The following is a 24363-nucleotide window of genomic DNA, read 5'->3' as shown; positions in this document are numbered from 1 at the left end:
GCTGCATATTGAGCCACGGACCATCAAATATACGATGCATATATACATCATTATGCATTTAAGGGTTAAATTGAATGATGATGGTTTACATTCGAAATAATATTTTTTGATTTTTTTATTCATTAGGTTAGTAATAATAAGAAACTTCAAAAAGATTGCAGAGGATTAAAGGGCATGCACTAACATTGGTCTTGAACATGTACAGGTATAGTGAAACTTTTCCATTTTACATTGAAGCGATGTTCAACTTTATACTAATAACAATAACACCTAGTCACAATAATGTTTTTCTCGCTTTATCAAAGCACTTGGACATATCTTACCTTGTAACATACTTTGTTGAAAAACATGTGATATATAAGTTAGGCTATCAATGGGGGTCATACTGTAGGGGGATATTAAGCGAATTTGCGGAGACTTGAACTAAGTGTTTTTCGGAGATTCAACGGTACAGGTAAGAAAACTTGAATATTCTTTTATTTTTATTTCGTTAATATAATTATAATATAACTTCTTTTTCTCATGTTAAATAATTCAAAAGTTACTTTTAAGATATTTATTGTTTACTAACTTGGTTAAATGTTATCGAACCAAGTGTATCTATAATACGCGCCGCGAATATTTTATTATTTAATTTTTTATTAAAAGAAGAGTAAATAATAGTTCTTTTGACTTTGAGTTTTGTTTAGTTTAAATTAACTGTAAAACTTGTAATTACTTAATGTTAAGTGGATGATTTAATATTACCTAACCTAAATTTTAGGAAAAATAATAATAATACTTATTTAGAATTATTAACAAACAGTAAAAATTAATTAAATGTAAAAATACCAATGGGTAATGACCCAATTTTAAAATTTCGCCAAACAAACCTGACGGCCTTTGTTGTTTGTTGTCGATTCCTCAAATAAATCTTATATAATAGAAGTTACATAAAAAGCAAATTAAAAAAGCTCACGAAAGCTCAAAAAACTTAACTAAATGATGTCTTTATTCATTGAAGATTACTTGTATAAAGAGCTACATTTCCTTTATACATTTTTGCATAAACAAGTGAAAATCTATACTATAATCAAATATTTTAATAAAATTGTGGTATTGAAATTTCGTGTAAATATTAAACATTATTTAACAAATAATTTAAAACTATCTTTTTATATACTTACCTAAAAACTTGTTGTTTAATAGGCCACGAGTAACGGTGGATAATGTTAATAAAATAATGATTATTAAATATTTAACTGTAGTTAAAACTTTAGGAACTATTCGATTTATATTATGGCAGCTTATGATACGGCCCTTAGGTATATCACCAAATTGGCCACAGTTGCTTAGTTCTTAATTGATATTGATAAATAAGTTTTCTCTAATTTATCATTGACTGGGCAATTGAGCATTAGCGAAAAATGCTTTGTCGCTTCCGGATGTTCTCCTCTACATGCATATCACAATTCTCGGTCGCTAATCTTATTGTAATGTTCACAGAAGTGCCCTTTTTCTAATGTATTTGAGAGTCAAATTACTCTTTACTTACATTCGTTTTATTTTCCAGACTCCAAAATGAAGTTCGCAATCCTCGCAGCCCTCGTCGCCCTGGCTGTCGCCGCGCCCCCCACCAACGACGAGCAGCTCATCATCACTAAGAAGTTCTACCCCGACTCCTTCGCTGTCTACACCGGCCACCACGACATCGTAGACATCGTCGTACCCCTCAATCAGATCAACTACTCCGAAGACAGCAACGAAGACACTGACGAAACTAAACTCACTGTCTTCTTCGTCGAAGCTGATCTCAAAAACGATGGAACTTACGACTACAAAGGATTGTACACCTACAAGAACGGCGTAACCAAGAAAGTGCTTGAGAACGGACAGTGCACGACTTATGCTAAGAACAAGATTGTCTACTTCGGCGCTAGCGACGGCATCTACAAGTATAATGAGCACGATCAGACTGCGACCAAATATGGTACCGTTACTGAGAGCGTCATCAGAATGGCTGTTGATACTGAAAATGCTCACGTATATTACTTAACTTCAAACTACGTTTTGTATAAATATGATGAAGACGAGAAGGTGTCAACTAAAGTTGAAGCAGTTAAGGACGCTAGAAACATCGTCTTCGATTACAACGGTATGATGTTCTTCTACAACGGCAATCACCAGTTCTACACTTACAACGGCCAGCGTGTCCTTAAAATCGAGGGTCTCCCAGCGCACCCTACTAAAGTAACACTCATCAGGCCTCCAGTAATGATCAACCAGGCATACGCTGTTATTGACGGCCGTCTTTATGAGCTGAATGTGGATGGTACCAGTGATATATCACCGATTAAGTTCCAGTCTCAACCCACCGCGTACGCCCCGGACACCATTGTGTACCAATACTATGCTTACAAGCAGAAGATTTACTTGTACAACCTGATTACTCTGTTTGCTGATAAGCACATTGACGAACTGAATGAGTTCTTTGAAGATCAGCAGGAACAGATTAACGCTTACAAGAATACGAAGGTTTCTAGCCGTTTGTAATTTGTTTTGACTGAATAAAACTGCTATGATTTATGCTTGTTGTTTTGTTATCGAACTTACTGTATACACCTAAATATGTCCCGAAATAATAGTTGAATCGGATCTAGACACAACGAGGTCAACAATGTTGCTCAAAGTCCTCAAAGAGCTATAAGTTTCAAACTATATAAATAAGAATCTTGGTCAGTAAATAATAAAACCCAAAGAGAGAAATGTTCGTAATTAAATTTAGTAGTAAGTCGTAGCCCCACGCCCCTCCCCTGGCGGCGCACAGACTTAAAATATTTTTGCATGGCAATAAGAAATACGGCCACAAAATAAACGAATCATCATTCCGGTCAAATGCTCGTGATTCTCCCCTACTTTCACGATTCCGTAATAAATCTCAGTTTACTTAACCGCATGTATGACTTACTTTGAATGGTTTGACAGTTTTGAGATAGTAGGTTACCTAATCCTCCTAAAAATAAGGAAAGCTATATTTATTTAAACTGTTTAAAAAATAAATATGATTTTTGTTTACAAATAATAAGTTTTCAGGCTAAACTAGATAACTCATCAATGGCCACTGCATCCCTGATGGGCGATTGTTGCAACGCTGAGTCAAGAGCGGTTGAGACGGCCCATGCATTTTCGCTTATGGCTACAAAGCTATCGCTGCAAAGAAGGTTAGAAAAGGATAATTAGGCGGTCTTTTACCTAAATAAAAAAACCGGCCAAGTGCAAGTCGGACTCGCCCACCGAGGGTTCCGTACTTTTTAGTATTTGTTGTTATAGCGGCAACAGAAATACATCATCTGTGAAAATTTCAACTGTCTAGCTATCACGGTTCGAGAGATACAGCCTGGTGACAGACAAATGGACAGACGGACAGACAGACAGCGGAGTCTTAGTAATAGGGTCCCGTTTTTACCCTTTGGGTACGAAACCCTAAAAACGATATGTTCCAGACCACCTTTGGGTGGTAGAGACAATGTGATAGTCAACCGAAATGAGGTCAGGATCCAGCACTTAATTTAACCTAAAAAATTAGATTTAAATAAAAAACCTTTAAATAGTCAAAATTAAAATAGTAAACGAAGTTGACGCCGAAACTGTACCCCTTGTGTTAATTTCATTCGATAGCGTGATATAACATACGCGTTTGCGTTAAGTGTCATTTTGTATGGGATTTTGAGTTCCCAAAACGTCCCGCTTGGCGCGCTGTTCAAAATCCTATACGAAAATAGACATAACGCAAACGCGAACTCTCGTCACGCTATCGAATGAAATTTACTCAAGGGTTTCTGTATTTTCTTTAGTGTCCGTTTCAGTTCCGATTTCGCCTCAATCAAAACCCAACCTTGAAAGAACTAGAGCAAAACCGAATTTTCGGTTTCGGACGGACACTAAATATTCGTAATTTCGTACCTCTATTTGAATAAATAATATGAACCTTAAATCTAATAAAATATATTTTGGCTCCGTAACGGAAAGATTTAAGTCACGGTCACCGATATATACATATATTTTTGTGTTTAATTAAAGTCACCTTGAGATATATGCTTTTTAGATAACACTAATCTTGTTACCTAATTATGTATAATGTCTTGTTTATGTTTTCACTGTTGTTAATCTGTTTTGTTTTTTATTCAACAGATAAATCTATAATTATGTATATAATGTTTATGCCTAAATAAATAGAGTCTACCTGACGTACCTATAGACTCTAAGGTCCGTCTAGCAATGTGCTAAAGAGTATTTTCAAAAATTGCAAAGTTCCAATACCGGAATAACGTATGGATTATGAACTTACTCGCAGTACGACTCGGGTATCGTAGATTTGGAGATTACTGAGAACTCAAACTAGAGACTAACACTTTTATTATTTTCTTTTCGATTAACCTATAGCTAGGTATTACAAGTCTGTTGCTTCTTCCACGGTCCAGTCGGTCCACACTAGAATGTCGCAACTGGCCCGGTTCCCCCTAGTCGCCCCCTTCCAATCACTAATCACCTGTCAGATTTCCACCAATCACCGATCAGTATTTTCGCGCCATTTACTATAGACGGCTGTTTGTGGTAAAATGGCGTACCGCGAATTCCATCGACTAATCCTCGATAAGTATTTATATTTACCCGCCATTTCAATATATACGGATATTGTCTATGTTGAAACGGTTTTACCGTGATTATTTTATTGAAAATAACAATCAAATTAAGGCTTCTATACGCGAAGCCTAACAGGATAGTGTGGATGTCTGTGTCTCGCGGAAGTTTTGTTATTAAAATACCCAAATCACTATAATATATATTTGAAAAGTGCGTTGGATTTTCTTAGGAGCCCAACAACAGATCTTTATTTGATGACAAATTTGTCACACCGTTCAGTCGTTCGGGGAATACACCTAGGGTAATAGTGGGATAAATGCCTCAGTTTACACGTAGCGACATCTGCAAGCAAGTACGTCTACAATTTTACACATTTTGCAACAGTTGTACGTCTATTATAAGTATTACCTACAATTATAATATACATAAGTTACCGAGCAGCGGTTCCTAACCTGGGGGTAATTACCCCGGTGGGGGTAAAACTGGCATGGAGGAGGGGTAAAATCGAGTTCCCTAGTTAGTCAAAGGGGTCACAGTACTAAAAAGGTTAGGTACCGAGGTACCTAATTGAATGCAAATCAATTAAAACACATTCTGACAGTTAGATAATATATTATTAGGAAGACTCATTAGTTAGGTTTAAATTATACTAATTAGGTACTTATAAGTATTCGTTCGGAAAATATGTCTGAATCCTATTCCCTGAAATTGTGGAAAATTATATGTACCGTGATCGGCGAAACTATGGTACTGAAATTATACTTTAATTAATTTCTAAATGGCTTGATTACTTTCAATCTAGAAAGGCTGCAATTATTTTTTTTGCGTAGGTTATTTATATTGTAAGTTATACCTTATACCCTGGCAAGCCAACTTTGTCAGTAGAAAAGGGCGCGAACTTTAAAATTTGTATGGGTGATCGATCCTTCGCGCCTACGTTCTTCAAATTTGCCTTCTTTTTCTACTGGCAAAGCTGGCTTGCCAGAGTATATTTATTTATTTTTGAAACTGTTTTCCGAAACTTTCTTAAAAAAAATACATCTAAGCTTCTAGAATAGAATAGGTACATAAATAAGATATGGATTTATTCTTTAATGGCAGTTATAAATGCAGTTGTCGTATGTTACCGTAAAACCTCCCTACTATTAGCTCTCAACTATAGTCCAAAACCTCCCAACTATGTCCACAACCTCCCAACTATAGTCTAAACCTCCCAACTATACATAGTCCAAAACCTCTCAAGTCCCAACTACCACAGTAACTTGAATATCTTCGACTATTATTTGACTGTTGCAGTAATAAGGCAAAGTAGTTCCAAAAATGGAAGAGAAAAGAGGATTGGTATTGACACTTAATTACGTATTGAACTTGCTTACCATAGTTGTGTAGACTACAGTTGGGTGGTTTTACGGTACTTAGGTATATTTTCGGATTAAGCCTGGCTACTTCCTCCTAAATAGTGGCCATAAAATAATCGTCAGCAGGGCAAGGATCATTACTATTTATCGGCTTATATCTATATAGCTTCCCTTTAGTTCCAACGATTATATTATTCTTTGCATCAAAAGCCATTCCAGTAATTTTGAAACCGAGCTGTCCAATTTTCACTGGCAAAATGCTTTTCGTACTCAGTTTAAATAGAGAACCTTTTACAGCTACAATCGCTTCGTCTTGCATGTTTAATTTTAATATGTATTTTAGTTCTCTAGAAAAACCTTTATATTGTATAGGTTCATAGTAATCGGTAGCGAAAAAGTAGATTCTTCCGTCGACAAATTCGTAAAACGCATTGCCTTGAGAGTCTAAAACAAAGCTGTATGCTTTCATGACTTTCTCATACCTTCTTACGGCGTATGATCCGTTGACAAATTTGAAGATTTCACGATTAGGGCCAGTGGATATATACATTTGATTGTCTGTCTTAATTGTCTTATCTATGAATATAAAACGAATGTCATCGTCGCCGATAGGTCTTTCTGAAGCAACGATATCTCTAGTAGAATCGAAGGTAACAAGTCCTTGATTTGTTCCAAAATAGATCACATTGCTTGGGATATCTATAGCAACGCATTGGCCTATCATATCATCGCCGATTGGTATTTCTTTGATGCCCAAAGCGCCGTGCTTGAGGAAATGTATTCCTCTGGTATAATTCTTTTTATGGAGAATAAAAAAAATGTTTTCATTTCTTGGATCGATGACGATGCCTGTTGGGTAACCGTCTATGGTAGCTATGAGTTGTCTTTTATAGTATTCGTTTCCGATTTTGATCCGGTCGCATCTTTGAGCCCCTGTGTGTGCGAAGAGAGCAAAGATAGGCAGGACGGTGATGAAGCTGTCCTTTAGTAAACGCATGATGAATTCTCTGAAAACCAAACATTAACAATGTTTAATAATGTCTCCGCAAGATTTATAAACGCTAAAGTAACAGAAAAAAAGTAAAAAGTCGAGGTCATAAAAAAGGTACCCCCCCCCCCTGGTGTGACGTGACATTTTTTTAAGGAAATCGGCAAATCGAATGAAGTATTATTATTACCAAATTATATAGCATTATCAAAATATTTTTGACAAAAGAACTATTTTAGTTTTAAGCTAGTTATTAATTTCGTTTACGTAGTACCACTGTATCTTGTATGTAAATAAAGTGCTGTTAATTTAAAAAAGCAATATTAGTAATTTTATAAGCAATTTAATAAAAAAATATAATAATAAATATAATTTTATAATGGAAGATGAAATGTAATTCTTTTGTAGTTTAGTGTATTTATTGGACATGTCTCATTTTACAATTTTTAATTTAAGCTTGAAATTGACATTATATAGGTATCGATATTTTTGACATAAACTTACAATCGTTTTAAGCATGTATATTATTATTGTATAATATTTAATTTTATAAATTTTGGTAAAATAAAATCAGTTATTGACTTTAGAAATAACTATACATATATTATATAATACAACTATGAAATTATTATAAGTTAAATAAGACACTGTCAAATATATTGTACATATATAAATTAATCTTTAGATTTAAGATAATTGCCTTGCCCTACCAGGGCCCATGTGAAACTATTATATATGTAACACCTGTGTACCATGGATGCAATAAATAAATATGAAATATGAAATAATCCAAAAGCGTAAGTACCTAAACATATATACATATGATATACGTCAAATATATTATATATATATATATAAGTACGTACGTAAGTACCTAAACATATATATATATATATATAATATATTTGACGTATATCATAATGGGTCTCGAAGTTCTACGTGCAAAAAAAAAACGCCTGTTATATTATTGTGGGCTTACGACTACGGGGGTACGACTTTTTACAACACTCGGCAAATTCACGAACAGTCAGCAAGATCAGATCTGGTAAATGTTCTACTAATTGAAGCCATGTCAAATAGTATTATTATAATCAGCACAATTAGATGTAAACACATACTAATGTACCTGGGAGAAGGAAACGTTAATTTTAAGATTGGTTTAAGAGGAAAGGGAACGACCGCTTCTCCATACAAAAGTAGTCCCCATTTTCCTCTCTGGATATTGACATTATGGAAAATATTTGTACATAATTTGATGTACTTACATTAACCATAACTATGTTCCCTACCCCTAAGACCCACTAAGACTCCACTGTCCGTCTGTCTGTCCGTCCGTCTGTCCGTCTGTCTGTCACCAGGCTGTATCTCATCAATCGTGATAGCTAGACAGTTGAAATTTTCAATTTTCACAGATGTTGTATTTCTGTTTCCGCTATTACAAACAAATACAAAAAGTACGGAACCCTCGGTGGGTGAGTCCGACTCGCACTTGTCCGGTTTTTTTTAAATATAGGTATGCGATAGTAGATTGTGTTACAAGGGAGCAGAATGACATATTCAATCCTAAACGAAGCGAAGGATTCTATAATAGAATCCCGAGAGTAACGAGGGATTCTAAAGTAGAATCCTGAGCGTAGTGAGGGATTCAAGTGTGTTACGCCCAAGATGGAAATAATTTTGCTACCATGTGACACATACTGCTTTCACATCACCTATGAGGTAATTATGATGTTTAAAAATATTATATAAGCTAAAAAAATAATGTGCAAAAAATGCAAAACACCACCTAGAACAGAAAAGTGTTACTTTCTCCTAGTAGGGAAGAAAAGTGCCACTTTGATCCCTCCTAGCAGGGAAGAAAAACCCCTCTTTCAAATTGGTGATGTGAAAAATAATAAAAAGTACTCTCACCGCTTTCGCTCCTAGATCACGACTGCTGGAAAGGCACTTCCGCCTCGTTTATAAAACATTTTACCAGTCATTCAATGACTGAATTGTTTTATAATAGTGATCTAATACCGATTGAAAGAGATACAGGTTGATATCAGATCTGTGAATAACAATAAAGTAAGATAGATAAGATAAAATTTATTTCATTGAAAAATATCCAAAAATAAAAACAATCATAATACGCTTAAATAGTTACTTAAATACTATAAATGTAAACATAAAATTTAAGATCTTGCAAGCAAAATTTAAAACATTGAAACTAGCTCTATCTAACATATTTTACATCAATACCTAAAAAAGGCCCCTAAAACTCAATACAAGCGTTTTGTTAGGAAAATTGATATTGAGTCGGTAGAAGATGAGCTTAGCAAGGTTGATTGGAGCAGTGTTACTTCCTCAAATACAGTATCAACAGCCGCTAGGGCCTTCAACCGATTGTTCTTGGACACCATCAGCAAGCACACAACCCATGCTCCGGTTAGTCGGTCTAGGTTTATGATAAAGCCTTGGATGACCCCTGGACTCTTACGATGCTCAAAACATAGAGATTATTTGCACCTAAAATGTCGCAAAAATCCAAACGACCAAACCTTAAAGCAGATATACATCCGTTACAAAAATTTTCACAACAACCTACTACGTAAACTTAAAAACAATTACGAGTCAACTGAACTAGAGGAAAATAAAAACAATCCTAAAAGGCTTTGGAATGCTATTAAAAATATAACGTACACAAAGAAAAACGCACAAATACCGATTGACCTAACACAAATGAAGAGTTCTGTGGCTGAATCACTGGATTGCTGTAATAGTTTCTTCACAGGTGTTGGTGGAAAACTAGCCAATGATATATTAAAAACTATAGATAAGTCACAGGAAGATCTGGCACAGGCAATGACTTCAAAATTGTCCCCCTCACCTTCACTTTTCTTTAATGCAACTAGCGAGTCCGAGGTTGAATCTTTAATAACCTGCTTAAAACTAGACAGTTCCCCTGGGCTTGATGGAGTTACAAATCGCCTATTAAAGGCCGTCAAAAACCTCATTATTTCGCCTCTAACCCACATATACAACCTTAGTCTTTCCGAGGGAGTTTTTCCGGATGAATGGAAGGAGGCAGCAGTCATTCCAATACATAAGCTAGGTGACAAGCTAAATCCTAGTAATTATAGGCCGATTTCTCTGCTTGGGGTACTTTCAAAAATACTGGAAAAACTGGTTTGTAAACGTCTAGTCAGCTTCCTGGAAAAAAACTCGATAGTCTCCGACCGACAGTATGGTTTTCGTGAAAAGAGATCAACAGAGGACGCAGTGGTGTTGCTGACAAAACTAATTTCGGGATTTTTAGACAATAACGAGGCCTGCATTGGCGTTTTTCTAGACCTAACCAAAGCATTTGACACCGTCTCCATACCCATTCTTCTGAGAAAGCTTGAGCTCATAGGAATTAGAGGAGTAGCTTTAGACTGGTTTAATAGCTATCTATCAGGTCGAACACAACGCGTAAAGATCGATCAAGATGTAAGCAACCCCAGAGATGTCACTTTTGGTGTCCCACAAGGCAGCGTCCTAGGCCCAGTATTGTTCAATGTCTACATTAACGACATTGCCTCTAACAAATTACCCAATGCTGATGTTATTTGTTATGCCGACGACACGGTCATCCTCTTTCATGGAGAAAACTGGGCCAAAGTCGCTAGCTCCGCAGAAGCTGGTATGGCGGTGATAGCAGACTGGTTAACGAGTAATCTACTTACGCTTAATGTTTTAAAAACCAATTTCCTCTGTTTTCATAAAACAAAGGCTTCCGCTCCACTTGCTTGTCTCGGTTAAAAATTCATACCTGTTGTCAAAATGGATCGCCAATTGTTCCTTGTTCATGCCGTTTTATTGATAGGGCCCGTACTACTAAATATCTTGGTGTAGTAGTTGATGAAAAGCTAGACTTCAGGGAACACTTACTTACTACAGCTAATCGAGTACGTAAATTAATATATGTGTTTAAAAATCTCCGAAACTCAGCCTCCAAGACACTGCTAAGAATAGTTTACATCAGTATTTGCCAATCAGTATTAGCATATTGCATAACTGCATGGGGCGGAGCATGTAAAACCCACATGGTGCTGTTGGAGAGGGCACAACGTGCTGTTCTCAAGGTTATTCTTCGGAAACCCATTCGATACCCAACCCAGCTTGTATACAGTGACATGAATGTCCTCACCGTTCGTGGATTGTTTGTTCTGCGCGTGATGTCTAATGTACACGGAGCGGTTATAAAATCTCCCAATTACAACTCCATGTTGCAAAAGCGTACCTTCAAAGTACCCATACCTTCGACTTCGTCAGTTTTTGCTCACCGTCTGCCTAACTTTCTGCATCCATTTGTTTATAATAAAGTTAATTCTAAAATCTCCATTAAAACATTGTCCGTTAGAGAAGCCCAGAAAATAGTATCAGCCTGGCTCAGCTCCCTTACGTATGAGGATATAGAGGATCTCATGAAAGTAGTCAAGTAATTATATTCACTCTCAACAACACACGCACACACACACACACACACACACACACACACACACACACACACGCGCGCGCGCACCTAAACAGTACCTATACACCCAAAATTGCACATGCATCACCTGTAAACCTAAGTTTAGTTATGTATGTAGTTTTAGTTTCACCCTGTCTTAAATTTAGCTTTGTAACTAGTATTATTGTTATTACCTACTAATTAGTAACTTCTTTAAATTTAAGTATAGTGTCTTATTGGCATTTCGCACAAATCATGTCACAGATATTTCGTGTCTGGATTGGTTACCTACGTGACAGGCCACGCCTAGTGTAGGAACCGGTGCAACCGTCATTGTAAATGCATAGATGTACATAAATTGTCCCTTAGTTTTAAGACCAGTTAATTTTTGTTTCTGCCTAATTCTTGGTGTACAATAAATGATTTTAACTTTTAACTTTTAACTTTAACCTAAACTAAGTAACTTCATACTTGTAGAACGTAGGTAAACAGTGAATTAAATCGTTTCAACTTTGACAATACAATTAACTTAAATAACTATAGAATTCTGACTAGAACTCTAAAAGCTCTTTTCGAGCAAGTGTGATGAAAATAATTAAAATTACGTCACTCATTGACGCCTATTTCAAGTGTCATAGACATCGAAAATAACTTTAAGAAAACGTACAGAAAAAATCAGACAAGTGCGAGTCGGACTCGTCCACCGAGGGTTCCGTACTTTTTAGTATTTGTTGTTATAGCGGCAACAGAAATACATCTTCTGTGAAAATTTCAATCTAGCTATCACGGTTCATGTGATACAGCCTGGTGACCGACAGACGGACAGACAGATGGACAGACAGACGAATAGACGAACAGACAGACGGACAGACGGACAGTGGAGTCTTAGTAATAGGTTCCCGTTTTTACCCTTTGGGTACGGAATCCTAAAAAATACCGAGAACATTTAATGGGAAATTTGCAATTTTTATACATTGACACATTGCTATTCTGTGAGGTGGCTCCGCAATAGAGTAAAAAATAACAGCCTGTATGAGATGACGATGCGTTCTATTCTATTATTTTACAAAAGATGTTGTCACCTATTCGTATCAACAAAAAGGTTTCTTCCTAGACTTATGACAAAATCTTTATTTCTAGCCAGTAGCCAGTGTCACGGTTTGTACCTAGACCACTAACTATAAGGAGCAGAATAAAAAAAAATCTAGATTCGTGCAATAATAAATTTAATTAAAATATTAGAAGCTAACTTAAAGATTGAGATTTAGCGAATCTTTATTTCTAGTAGGGTCGTAGGTTATTCGTAAATACCTATTTGTGGCAGTGAACAGGACACATAGCCTGAAGATGTGGCTGAAGTCGTAGGGAAAATCAGTCATGGGGTTTTTAGTATGGGGTATGGGGTCTAGAGGACGATGGTAATGGGAATATGAAGTCAAGAAAATAGAAGGGAGGAATTGGATTGGATGAGGCATCTTTGGAGTAGGCATATGTCCATCAGAAACGGGGAAACTAAAAGCTGCAATTAGATATATGGAATTGGATGACCATTGGTACAGGCAGAACATAAAGAAATGGCGGAATCCGAAGGAGGCCTACACCATAATGTTTGAAAACGGCTAAGAAGAAAAAGAGAACTTTTAATGTTATTTGTTGGACAGGTTTAAAGAACAGTTTTTATGAGCCCAAGCCAGCCAGTTTTTATGAGAGCAAGATGGTTCACGGTTTGGAAAGCAACGAAACTAAATAGTTTATTCACTGTTCTACCCTCATTGCTGGATCCAAGCGTCTGGCAGCTATTCATCGGTGGGGTGCAGAGAATGCATGCCACTTAAAAGAAGCAAGTTTTAGAGTTTTGGTCTAAGAAAAATTATGAGTAACCTATAGGTATTTAATTCGAATATTTATTTATTTATTATTTCAAATAACATATTGCACCTTACAGCTGCCAAACCGGCACAAATTGGAACACATTAACAACATAAAGCAATAACATATAACATAAAGCTAAGATACAGGTATTAATTAGGATATGGTACTCTCAGGCATCTCTCTTTCTAATATCCTCTTGCATTCCATTATCTTTACTAGGCGATTTTTCTGGGAGAAACATGTGAAGTCTTGTTAGACTAGGAAAGTTGTTAAGTGAAGTGTTGTTAGGTATTCATAACGCATGCATAACATTTCTATTTCCGCAATAATGCGTTATGTTGTTTATTCTAGTGATAAAATAGGATCGACCCTCTATAAAATAATTAAAAGAAACTACATAAAGGACTTCAGTACTTTGGAAAATGCCTTTTCGTTGGTCTGGCACTCTGACCTCCACCGATGAACAGATGTCAGACGCCCTGATCTAAGTAGAGCGATTCGTTGCTCTCTGCTCTATGAGCAGTTTACACCAGTACCACTATTAGGTATAATTTAATTTAATATTTTGCGATTGTAATAAGAAGTACCTATTTTTGGAAAGTGACCGGTACCGATTTAAATTTATTAATACAAATGGATCAGATTTTGAATGGGCTCAAACTTTTTAGTTATTACTGTATAGTAAGAATTACACTAACACGCAAAAGGAATGTTGACTATATTTAAAATAAATTATTCGACACCATGCATAAAATAAAGGACCCGAAAATTAATTGAGAAACGCAGACTAAATACAATACAGACTTATTTTTAGACACAATTTCTATTTTATAAATCGTAAGTATAGAACTATAAAGAGTAGGTAAGTTGACCGTTACGTCTTTGCGTGATGTTTCATAATATATAAATTCCATAGTGGCAAATCATTTTGACATTTCGAAAAACTGATGGCTAGTTGCCAAATACCCAATTTTTCAACTTATAATTTAACTTTATTTTCATATTAATCCACATGTAAAATCAGCTTTAAATTTTCTGATAGCAGCGGCATTGTATGGGGTTGGCAGTCTTCAGTTACTAAACTCTGATTAGATAAAGGCAAGGGCCTGACACTCTTTGATAGAGAAAGATAGTCTTATTGTGATTCCTATAGGAGGAAAATAGTGCCATGCTTTGTCCTTATCACCGACCGGGTGGCATCATAGGTAGGAGGAAAACTTCCTATGCTGCCCAAATATTATATGATAATTCTTTCTCTTACCCCTGGTCGCTCGGTGGCGCGTCTATAACTATATTGTATATTATGATTATGTCTATGGATAAAGGCAATGATGTCGATCGGCGTCTAAAAGGTATGACATATTTTCCTCGAGGCTTATTGTCAATTCCCTTTATAAAATGAGTGACGTCCGTTACCGCTTTACAGTCGCGATTCGAACGTTCAATTCGTCACTCATATAATCAAACTAAATGATTACTGATTTGATTTAGAGAAAGAGCTCTAGAGAATGATCTAAAAGGAAAAGGGAAAATAAACTAATCACAATTCTCAAATAATTTATTCCTCGCAATCGTCATTACTATATTTGTACACCATCCCGTTCGTAGATACATAGAAATCATCATCGTCAAAGGCAATGCCTGCAGGCACAAAATCTAGGTCCATTAGCTTCTTAGGAATTAAATTATCTGATTTTAGGTGATATAGACCATCGTTAGCAGCTAAAACTACTCTATGATTATCCTCAATAGCAATAGCTCTTGCAGCATTTTTAGCTATTCCAACAAATTCAATAGGCTCATGGAATCCTTTTAGTAGAACCTTGACGTATTTTGAGTCGCATTCGTAAAAGATATTATCTTCAGCGTCGACAGCTATGATAAAAGCACAAGGCACATACTGGACTCTTTTCTTTTCATTCTTCTTTAAGTTTACTTTAAACACTTCGTTGTTTGGGAATATAACAACGTATAGATCATCTCCATGGTTTGGTTTGAATATTTGGACTATATCTTCGTCTTTTAAACTAACAAAGGTGGCTTTGTCAGTTTTGTTTAACAAAGTCAATCCATCATCAGTGCCTATGTATACTCTATCATTTTTGACGTCGACCGCTGCTGCTTGTCCGTTGATATTGTCAATTTTGATCGGTTCTCCATTTCTAAGTATGTATTGGTCCATTTTGGTTTGAATGTCGTCATTTTGTAGCGATTCTAGATCAATCAATGTGAAGTGAAGATCTCTTTTGTTTGGGTTTACCACTAGGTTTGTTGGTAAACCTTTTATAGTTAGTATTGATAATCTAGTATATGGCTGGCCGTCGTATATATACGAGCAGTTGTCGGCTAAAGCTGTTGATAGCATTAATAATAATATTGGCAGCATTGTATAAATATCTGGAACAAAGTAAACATGTCAGTTCATAGGTTTCGAGGTTATCTAGGCGATAAATGAATCGAGAGCATTTATATTTATTAGAATTTACGAGTACATAGATTAGTAAGTATTTATTATAATTATTGTTGTATTAATGTTGATACAAAATAATTGGGCTACAATAACTACTCAGTTTGATTAGGCGATCATTGGATTGCTTGAAATATTGAAGTACCTAACAAACCTAAATACATACATTATCTTTCTTAATTAAGTGTTAAGTTAATCAAAAATTAATCACACTTAAATAAAATACTTGTGCTTCTAACAATTGCAACTAGACAAAAGAACATAATTTTCATGACAATTTTTTTTACCTTACTTTTTGTACAGAGACTGACTGAAATAGCAAGACACGTTCGTACGTTTCCGTGAAAAATAGTGAAAATACGATGGAAAATAATTATTCACTACATCTGTATAAGTGTATAATATCCAACTAGGGAACGAATCAAACATATTTTAATTTATGAAATATTTTTGATTTGTTTTTTAAGTAGTCACACTACTATACACGGTGTTTCCTGTAACAGGAGCAATAAATTGACCTGGAGGCTGTACGCCTCAAACTGACCAACATTTGTTCAGCAACTTTTTAAAATTATGAAATTTTTAGATTATACCTTTTTCATACTAATTAAATATTATTTTCAATGTACGCTGCCATCTGTGTGTTTGACGTTGCTTGTCACCCTTTCAACGTAACAAATTTTGCAATACATTGCGTCTTTGAATAAACTTTAAAGTGTAATAAAAATCAAAACACAAGTTATTTTTAAAAGTTGCTGAACTAATGTTGGTCAGTTTGAGGAGTACAGCCTACAGTTCGATTTATTGCTACTGTTACATGAAACACCCGGTATATTATATAAATTATAAACTGAAATAGATAACGAACACTAAAGAAAAAGCCGCACTAAGAACGTTAGCCACGTAAGCTGAAGACGCGGGTTCGATTCACGCCTCGACCACCGGTGGATTTGGTCACTTTTTTTAGTGTATTGATATCTATTTCCGTTTATAATTGTATAATGATGAAATGACAACAAATTAAGTGAATACCTTATACCTCTCGCGTCGAATAATGGTTCCCAAGACAGTTCAGTCTCTTTTTGTTGACCTTATTAAAAAAAAAAAGATTTTGCCATATTCTTATTACTTACTTACATTTTAGATTTATAATTAAATGATTAAAAACTTAAGCTTTATTAAAAATATGATAAATAACAATGATGATAAATGATTGTATTAAATTTCCAAAAAATGTTTACAAACATTTTACGCCTAAGGAATAAGGCACCAATCCAGCGCGGGTACGCTGCCTGCGTGATGGGCACCCTACCAAAGGCACAAAATTTTGATATGTATTTTTAATTTTTATTATAATTGTAATTAGTTTTAGTTTTACATTAAATCCCTGAATAAATTTTACGTGTCATCCATATTAAAACACACTGTCACAGGCCCATCATTCGACGCAAGACATGATAACTCACTAACCAAACGTGCACAAATCACCACAGTTCACTCTCAACTCAAGTTCGTTCAACCCTTATCAAACGGCACAAACCTTATCAATAGTTTAATAATTTAATTGACCTCCTCCAGCCCGCGGCGGTACTCGATTAAGAGTTCACACTCTGCTAACTGCTATATAACTAGAACGAAAGGAAGGAAATATAGGTTATGTATGCGTTTCCATTGCACTGAGCAAAGAAAGTGATTTTTTCTTTAGTATATTTAACTATTACATGATTACTTAATGAAATAAAGAAATTGTGATTGATTAGACGGTTTATTAGTTATTGTTATAACGCTTTGCGTAACAGCTATTTAGATACACAAAATTTACTTTTACTTTAAAGAAGCGAGTATAATTATGCATGTGATATTTATTACTTGTTTAAATGCTTTGATATTTGTCAAAAAAGTAAAGTAAAATAAAAAACCGGCCAAGTGCAAGTCGGACTCGTCCACCGAGGGTTCCATACTTTTTAGTATTTGTTGTTATAGCGGCAACAGAAATACATCATCTGTGAAAATTTCAACTGTCTAGCTATCACGGTTCATGAGATACAGCCTGGTGACAGAATGACAGACAGACAGACGGACAGACGGACAGCGGAGTCTTAGTAATAGGGTCCCGTTTTTACCCTTTGGGTCCGGAATCCTAATAAAACGAATACTGCCGTAATCCCTAAGCCCCACTTGCACCATCCCACTCACCCGGGGTTAAACGGTTAAACCGTTAACCCAGTGTCAAATTGTATTGGTGTCCATGGTAACTCCAGGTTTAACCGGTTAACCCCGGGTTAGTGATTGGTGCATGTGGCCCTAAGGGTAATACTTTTGGAGTTAGTTTAAAATTCTATATATCACTAGTACCACTACTTCAGGTGCTAATATAATATGTCGTGTTGTGTAAGATGTTATTTAGGACCTATTACATTTTATACTGTATGTACACTATGTACTAAATGTCATAGTTTAATTTTGAATCAGTGTAAAAATCTGTTTCTTTTTAAATGCCACAATTTTATTGTTTATTCATACAAACACACAAGCTTCAGTTTACATACTAAAGCGCTTACATGTTTCATAATTACATTACATTACACATTACATTACATAATTACATTACATTACATGACATTACATAATTACATTACATTACACATTAAATTACATAATTACATTACATTACACATTAGTTAGATGTATAATTGATTATATGTTACATTATTTGTATTTGTAACAGTGCACAGTGTAGTTCTAAGTTATAACCATCCACCGTATCTCCAGAATGCAGCGTTTCATATTTTCCAGTTCGCTATCCTTACGTTTAAATAAAGATATATATATATATATGTAACTCCGTATAAGATAAGTAAATATATAAATAAGTATACGTCAGACATAGGTAAAAATAAAAAATAAATATAGTCTCATAAGTGGTTTTTAAGGGTCTCCGGCAAGATCGGTTCCCCATACAAACGTAGTTCCGCTCTCATTTTAAAACGATTAGCTAGATTGCTCTGAAACTTTGTATTTACAATAGGATAAGGTATATCTATAATTAGTTTGTGTAGTTTCAGATACCATAGTTAAAAAAATACAGCAAATTTAAGTTTTTCATATAAAACTTGTTTTTGCTCTATTACTTACGTTTGTTAAGCTACATGAACTGATTTCAGACCTAGATCATCATGTGAATCATGTCATTGTACGTGCAAAGTTTCATTACAATCCAACTCGTAGTTTTAAAATGAGAGCCTTTGTATGGAAAGGTGCAATTACTGTCTCTTTTGCACTCATGAATTGTTTATATACACATGGTTTTATATTTTACATTTCAATTACATCTCATCAATTTTACATCTGTGGTCTCCATTGCTCTATTTTTTTTATCGTGACGTGTGAGGTGTGAGTATGCGCACGCGTCATATTAGTGCATTTCATTGATGAGTGATTAGGATCGCGTGTGGAAAGCAAATGTATTATATCATCGTAAACACTTACTTTGTTTTAAATTATAAGCTTAAGAAATAGTGTAATTAATGGGTGTGTAATGTTTAATATAATTTTATTTATTTTCAAAGGACAATAAAATCTATGAATACTAATAATTACATGAGGTAACTATTAGTCAACCCCGTTCGTTATCGCTCCCGGTGCAAAAGTGCCCATAATGCTCACGGCATTACCCCGCTGGATGCCTATGGACAGCCTCTGCACCAGGAACGATTCGGAGCGGGGGTCCTCTCCTGTCCCGTCCTGTATAATATTTGTATTCATACATTTAATATAAGTATATAAAACTATCATATTACAATATATATGCGTTTTGATGTATTGTTACATATTATAAATTTATAATGTAAGTTTTATTTTATGTTGCTTTTGTTATCTTAAGCCGCATTCACATTTGTCTGTCGTGTTGTGTTGTGACGGGTATCGGTTTCATACATTTAATATGGTTGCGGTCACATTTGTCTGATGCCTGATGCATCAGAGAAATGTGAACGTGTATGAAACCGATACCCGTCACAACACAACACGACGGACAAATATGAATGAGGCTTTATGATTTAATATAAACCGTAGTCGATATAATCAATGTTTAGGAGGTTTCAGGCAAACTGCCGAATCCGACACAAGAGCAGCCAATTCAATGGAGCCACCGGACCGGTGGAAAGACCGTCAGCTACTTGCATAATTATGTAAAAAAAATACCCGTCTTACCATTAGTGACGTTTTTAACTAAAAGGTACCACATTGTCGCTTGTCGATAAGGTTGATTTCGAATTGTATTGTAGCTATATGGAAATAGCGCCTAATTAACAACCGACAATAAATACCCTGTTGGTAGAAAATGGCACATTTATGTCCGTAAATCCGTAAGGCGTTTATTTAAACGCCTGATGAAATGCTACATCCAGTTTCATGATTTAGTTTAGCCAATTAGCTATCATAAAAAGGTAAAGTGCTTATTTTTTACATGTTTATGCGACCAGCTGATGGTCTTCTCACTGCTACAACCGGCTGACGATTTTTAAGGTTCCGTACCCAAAGGGCAAAAACGGGACCCTATTACTAACACTCCACTGTCCGTCTGTCTGTCCGTCTATCTGTCACCTGGCTGTATCTCATGAACCGTGATAGCTAGACAGTTGAACAAATAACGTATTTCTATTGCTGCTATAACAACAAATACTAAAAACAGAATAAAATAAATATTTAAGTAGGGCTCCCATTCAACAAACGTGTTTTTTTGCCGTTTTTTGCGTAATAGTACGGAACCCTTCGTGCGCGAGTCCGACACACTTGGCCGGTTTTTTTTTTACTATAGCATCTAAACTATTATCTGAGAAAGTATCAAACGGGAGGCGATGAAAAAACTTAATTTATTTTTTTACGTGTTTCAGTGGCTGCCATTCCTCAACCCACCAACGGAGCGGCGGCTGACGTCCATGAGGGTTTATCATACACAGCCGTTAACCACTATACGAGTTATCTCATTTTAAAATTACGTGTTGGATTGTAATGAAACTTTGCACATATAATGACATGAGGTATATCTAGGTCTGTAATTAGTTTATATAGCTCCAGTTTATAAAACAAACGAAATAGAGCCAAAGCAAGTTTTTGTATAAAAAACTTAAATACGCTGTAATTTTTTAACTATGGTATCTGAAGCTACATAAACTAATTACAGGCATTGATATACCTTATTATCCTATTGTAAGTACAAATTTTCAGCTAGTCGTTTTAAAATGAGAGCGGAACTACGTTTGTATGGAGAACCGAGCTTGCCGGGGACCCTAAATGATATAATTAATATAAGAGGCAAGTTTTTAGAGTAAAAATACATTGTAGAAACATATATTTATTACAAATATGCGTACATAATGTCACAGGAATTTACTTCTTTCCAAAGCAACCACCACCTAACGGTCCACCTGAAGGGCGGGGCAGTAGGACCCACGGCTTTGGATTTGTGTCCCATGGAAATGGATTTGGTAACTGTGGTGGGATTGGTGAGGGATAACAACCTCCAGGAAAAAGCATGCAGGCAAGCTTTTTAGGCATTTCTGAAAAAGAAAGAAAGCTTGGTGACTTATTGGGTTTTAGGAGGTATAGGCTTTTCACCTCAGCAGCTCGAACAAGATTACAGAACCTTAAAATATAGGTATCGGACAATCGCCAATTGTAAAGGGTTGAATCAACTTTTAGAACACTTGATTTCGTGTTCCCAAAGAAAAATCTATTTTTCAAAAACCATGCTTTTTTTACTTTTTTGTTTACATGGGCATTATTAGATCCATTAAGTATTTAATTAACATATTGAATTAAACAACATGATCACTTGAAAAAAGTTTTCTGCCATACACAAATCAGGGACACACCATTTTTAGGGTTCCGTGCCCAAAGGGTAAAAACGGGACCCTACTACTAAGACTCCGCTGTCAGTCTGTTCGTCTGTCCGTCTGTCTGTCTGTCACCAGGCTGTATCTCATGAACCGTGATAGCTAGACAGTTGAAATTTTCACAGATGATGTATTTCTGTTGCCGCTATAACAACAAATACTAAAAAATCGGCCAAGTGCGAGTCGGACTCGCGCACGAAGGGTTCCGTACCATTACGGAAAAAAACAGCAATTAAATCACGTTTATTGTATGGGAGCCCCATTTAAATATTTATATTATTCGGTTTTTAGTTCCGTTTTTACCCTTTGGGTACGGAACCCTAAAAAGTACGGAGCCCTCTGTGCGCGAGTCCGACTCGCACTTGGCCGGTTTTTGTATTTTTCTGCTGCGTTACCGTACAAAATGTAACGTTTATCTGATCAAGTTGTTAATTCTTAATCTCCTAATTAAATACTGTATGTAGGTATTTTCTCTTATTATTCACATGCGAATTTCTTATCAGTTTTTAGGGTTCCGTACCCAAAGGGTAAAAATGGGACCCTGTTACTAAGACTCCGCTGTCCGTCTGTCTGTCACCAGGCTGTATCTCACGAACCGTGATAGCTAGACAGTTGAAATTTTCACAGATGATGTATTTCCGTTGCCGCTATAACAACAAATACTAAACACAGAATAAATTAAATTTTTAAGTGGGGCTCCCATACAACAAACGTGTTTTTTTGCCGTTTTTTGCGCAATGCTACCCTTCGTGCCCGAGTCCGACTCGCACTTGGCCGGTTTTTGAACAATCGAGAGAGCTTTTTCCAGCTGGTGTGGTGAAAAATAGTTATTGAATACTCACTGTGGCTTTGTCTGGAACTCTAACACAAATAAAAAGTCTATATCGATGGCTTGCACGCTTTGCACTGTTCTTTAACTCCAGAGCAGATCCTTATATACATCAATATTGACGTCATAATTTACAATGGTCTCAAAATACATCTCCGTGTGCAATCCAGTATAACGTGACCTTGAGATCCTTAACCAGTGTGTGTGTCGAAGATCTTACTTATACTGGTTATAATTGAACACGATTAGCGATATAAAGTAGGGGGAAGTCCCCTAGTAGCCATCCGAGGTTTTCAGAAATAATTACAAAACTAATCAAAAAATTCCAAATATCATAATAACCAACCTAACCTTTCATACATACATAATTATATAACGTAAATATTAAAATAAAAACAATAAAATAAATAATACAATATGAGCTGTTTTCATTTTCATTACGCAGAATACAAAAAAAACGTTACTAACTAATACGGCTGTTATTCCTATAGATTGATTATTTCAGTGTTCTTCAAATTTACGGAAATACATTGAAATTTCACATCGAGTCGGTTAGAGTATTTGTATTTGTATTTATTTATTGCGTATGGTAATTCAGGTTACAATAGCAGGTACAATATTGCATATTACAACATAGTTACCTTAGACTGACTGTACAACACTTTGTTTAGGTGAAAGAAAAGAACCGGCCAAGTGCGAGTCGGACTCGCGTTCCAAGGGTTCCGTACATTACACTATTTAAACAATGTATTTTTTATGTGAAATGTCTAAAAAAACCCGTAGAGGTCGGATCAAAAACTAAGTAAAAATCCGACTCACGCTTGACTGCACATTTCTAATAGGTTTTCCGGTGATCTATAGGTAAAGATCTATTTTGTGTATTTTTTTCAAAATTTTTGACCCAGTAGTTTCGGAGATAAAGGGGGGGGAATGATCATTTTTTGCCTATTTTCTTGAATAACTTCTACACTATTTATCTTAAAATTATAAAAAAAATATATTTAAAATTCTCACAATGAGCTCTTTCATTTCATATGTAACATGATATAGTTTAACAAACTTTATTTTTAAATTTTCTCATTTACCCCCCAAAAGTGGCCCCCGTGTTATAATTAATTTGTTTACGTTACATGTCCATCTTTGGGTCACAAACTTACATATGTGTACCAAATTTCAACTTAATTGGTCCATTAGTTTCGGAGAAAATAGGCTGTGACAGACGGATAGACAGACAGACAGACGCACTTTGTACCGGACGTATTTTATTTTATTTAAATCTGGCAACATTTTCTTCGTATACGACGGGTTTTTCCCGTTCCGTATGATTTACTCGCTATCTCATTTCGCAGAATGTTCTCCTTAGATATAGGACTGCTTATATAGCCATGTAAACAATTTTCATTGTTCTGCTCTATATATTTTTTTGCGTTTCGGTTAAAGATCAGACTGTTAAAACATCGCGGACACATTGGTACCTGAATATTGGTATCAGTACCCACGAGCTGCGGTGGCAGCACGGTTCCATTTTTGTCACCTGTCACTATGCCTGTCACTTTCGCACTTACATACTTGTTAGAACGTGACAGGCATGGTGAAAATAACTTGACATTGATATATTCGCTAGCGTGTGCGTAATTTACTTTTTATGCATCTCGCTCGCACTGGCATATTAGTGCGAGCGAGATGTATAGAAAGTAAGTTACTCAGACGTTAACGAATATGTCAGTGTCAAACTGGTGGCAGACGTACACCCAAGGATGTAACAATACCAAGTTCATAACAGATAAGCTGTACAATAAGGGTTCCGTACTTTTTAGTTTTTGTTGTTATAGCGGCAACAGAAATACATCAT

General features: G+C 35.6%; 3 protein-coding genes and 1 long non-coding RNA gene across 6 annotated transcripts in view; 1 reads left to right on the top strand and 3 right to left on the bottom strand.

The window, feature by feature from the left end:
- LOC134751913 (uncharacterized) overlaps window positions 1-24363 on the bottom strand; it is a 521238-nt gene that overhangs the window by 214126 nt on the left and 282749 nt on the right. The gene's annotated exons all lie outside the window — the stretch shown is intronic.
- Window positions 406-2566, top strand: LOC134751750 (uncharacterized). Its single transcript, XM_063687197.1, has 2 exons — window positions 406-454; window positions 1553-2566. Exon 2 carries the CDS (start codon window positions 1561-1563, stop codon window positions 2530-2532), a length of 972 nt encoding a protein of 323 aa, XP_063543267.1. The 5' UTR covers window positions 406-454; window positions 1553-1560; the 3' UTR covers window positions 2533-2566.
- On the bottom strand, window positions 6050-6990 carry LOC134751753 (uncharacterized). Its single transcript, XM_063687200.1, has one exon. The coding sequence runs from the start codon at window positions 6976-6978 to the stop codon at window positions 6076-6078; it is 903 nt and encodes a 300-aa protein (XP_063543270.1). The 5' UTR covers window positions 6979-6990; the 3' UTR covers window positions 6050-6075.
- LOC134751743 (uncharacterized) lies at window positions 14863-22635 on the bottom strand. 3 transcript variants are annotated; one of them, XM_063687188.1, is made up of 4 exons: window positions 22525-22635; window positions 21161-21346; window positions 17326-17413; window positions 14863-15715 (listed from the first exon to the last, which is right to left on the bottom strand). In XM_063687188.1, exon 4 carries the CDS (start codon window positions 15702-15704, stop codon window positions 14877-14879), a length of 828 nt encoding a protein of 275 aa, XP_063543258.1. In that variant the 5' UTR covers window positions 15705-15715; window positions 17326-17413; window positions 21161-21346; window positions 22525-22635; the 3' UTR covers window positions 14863-14876. The 3 variants fall into 3 exon arrangements, with proteins under 3 accessions (XP_063543258.1, XP_063543260.1, XP_063543261.1); XM_063687190.1 differs by lacking the exon at window positions 17326-17413; XM_063687191.1 differs by lacking the exons at window positions 17326-17413; window positions 21161-21346; window positions 22525-22635 and adding an exon at window positions 17256-17274.

This window comes from Cydia strobilella, chromosome 23 (genome assembly GCF_947568885.1).
Source record: "Cydia strobilella chromosome 23, ilCydStro3.1, whole genome shotgun sequence".
In the NCBI taxonomy this organism is placed as follows: domain Eukaryota; kingdom Metazoa; phylum Arthropoda; class Insecta; order Lepidoptera; family Tortricidae; genus Cydia; species Cydia strobilella.
Note: the sequence above shows the minus strand (reverse complement) of the source record. Positions and strands in the feature narration are given on the sequence as shown.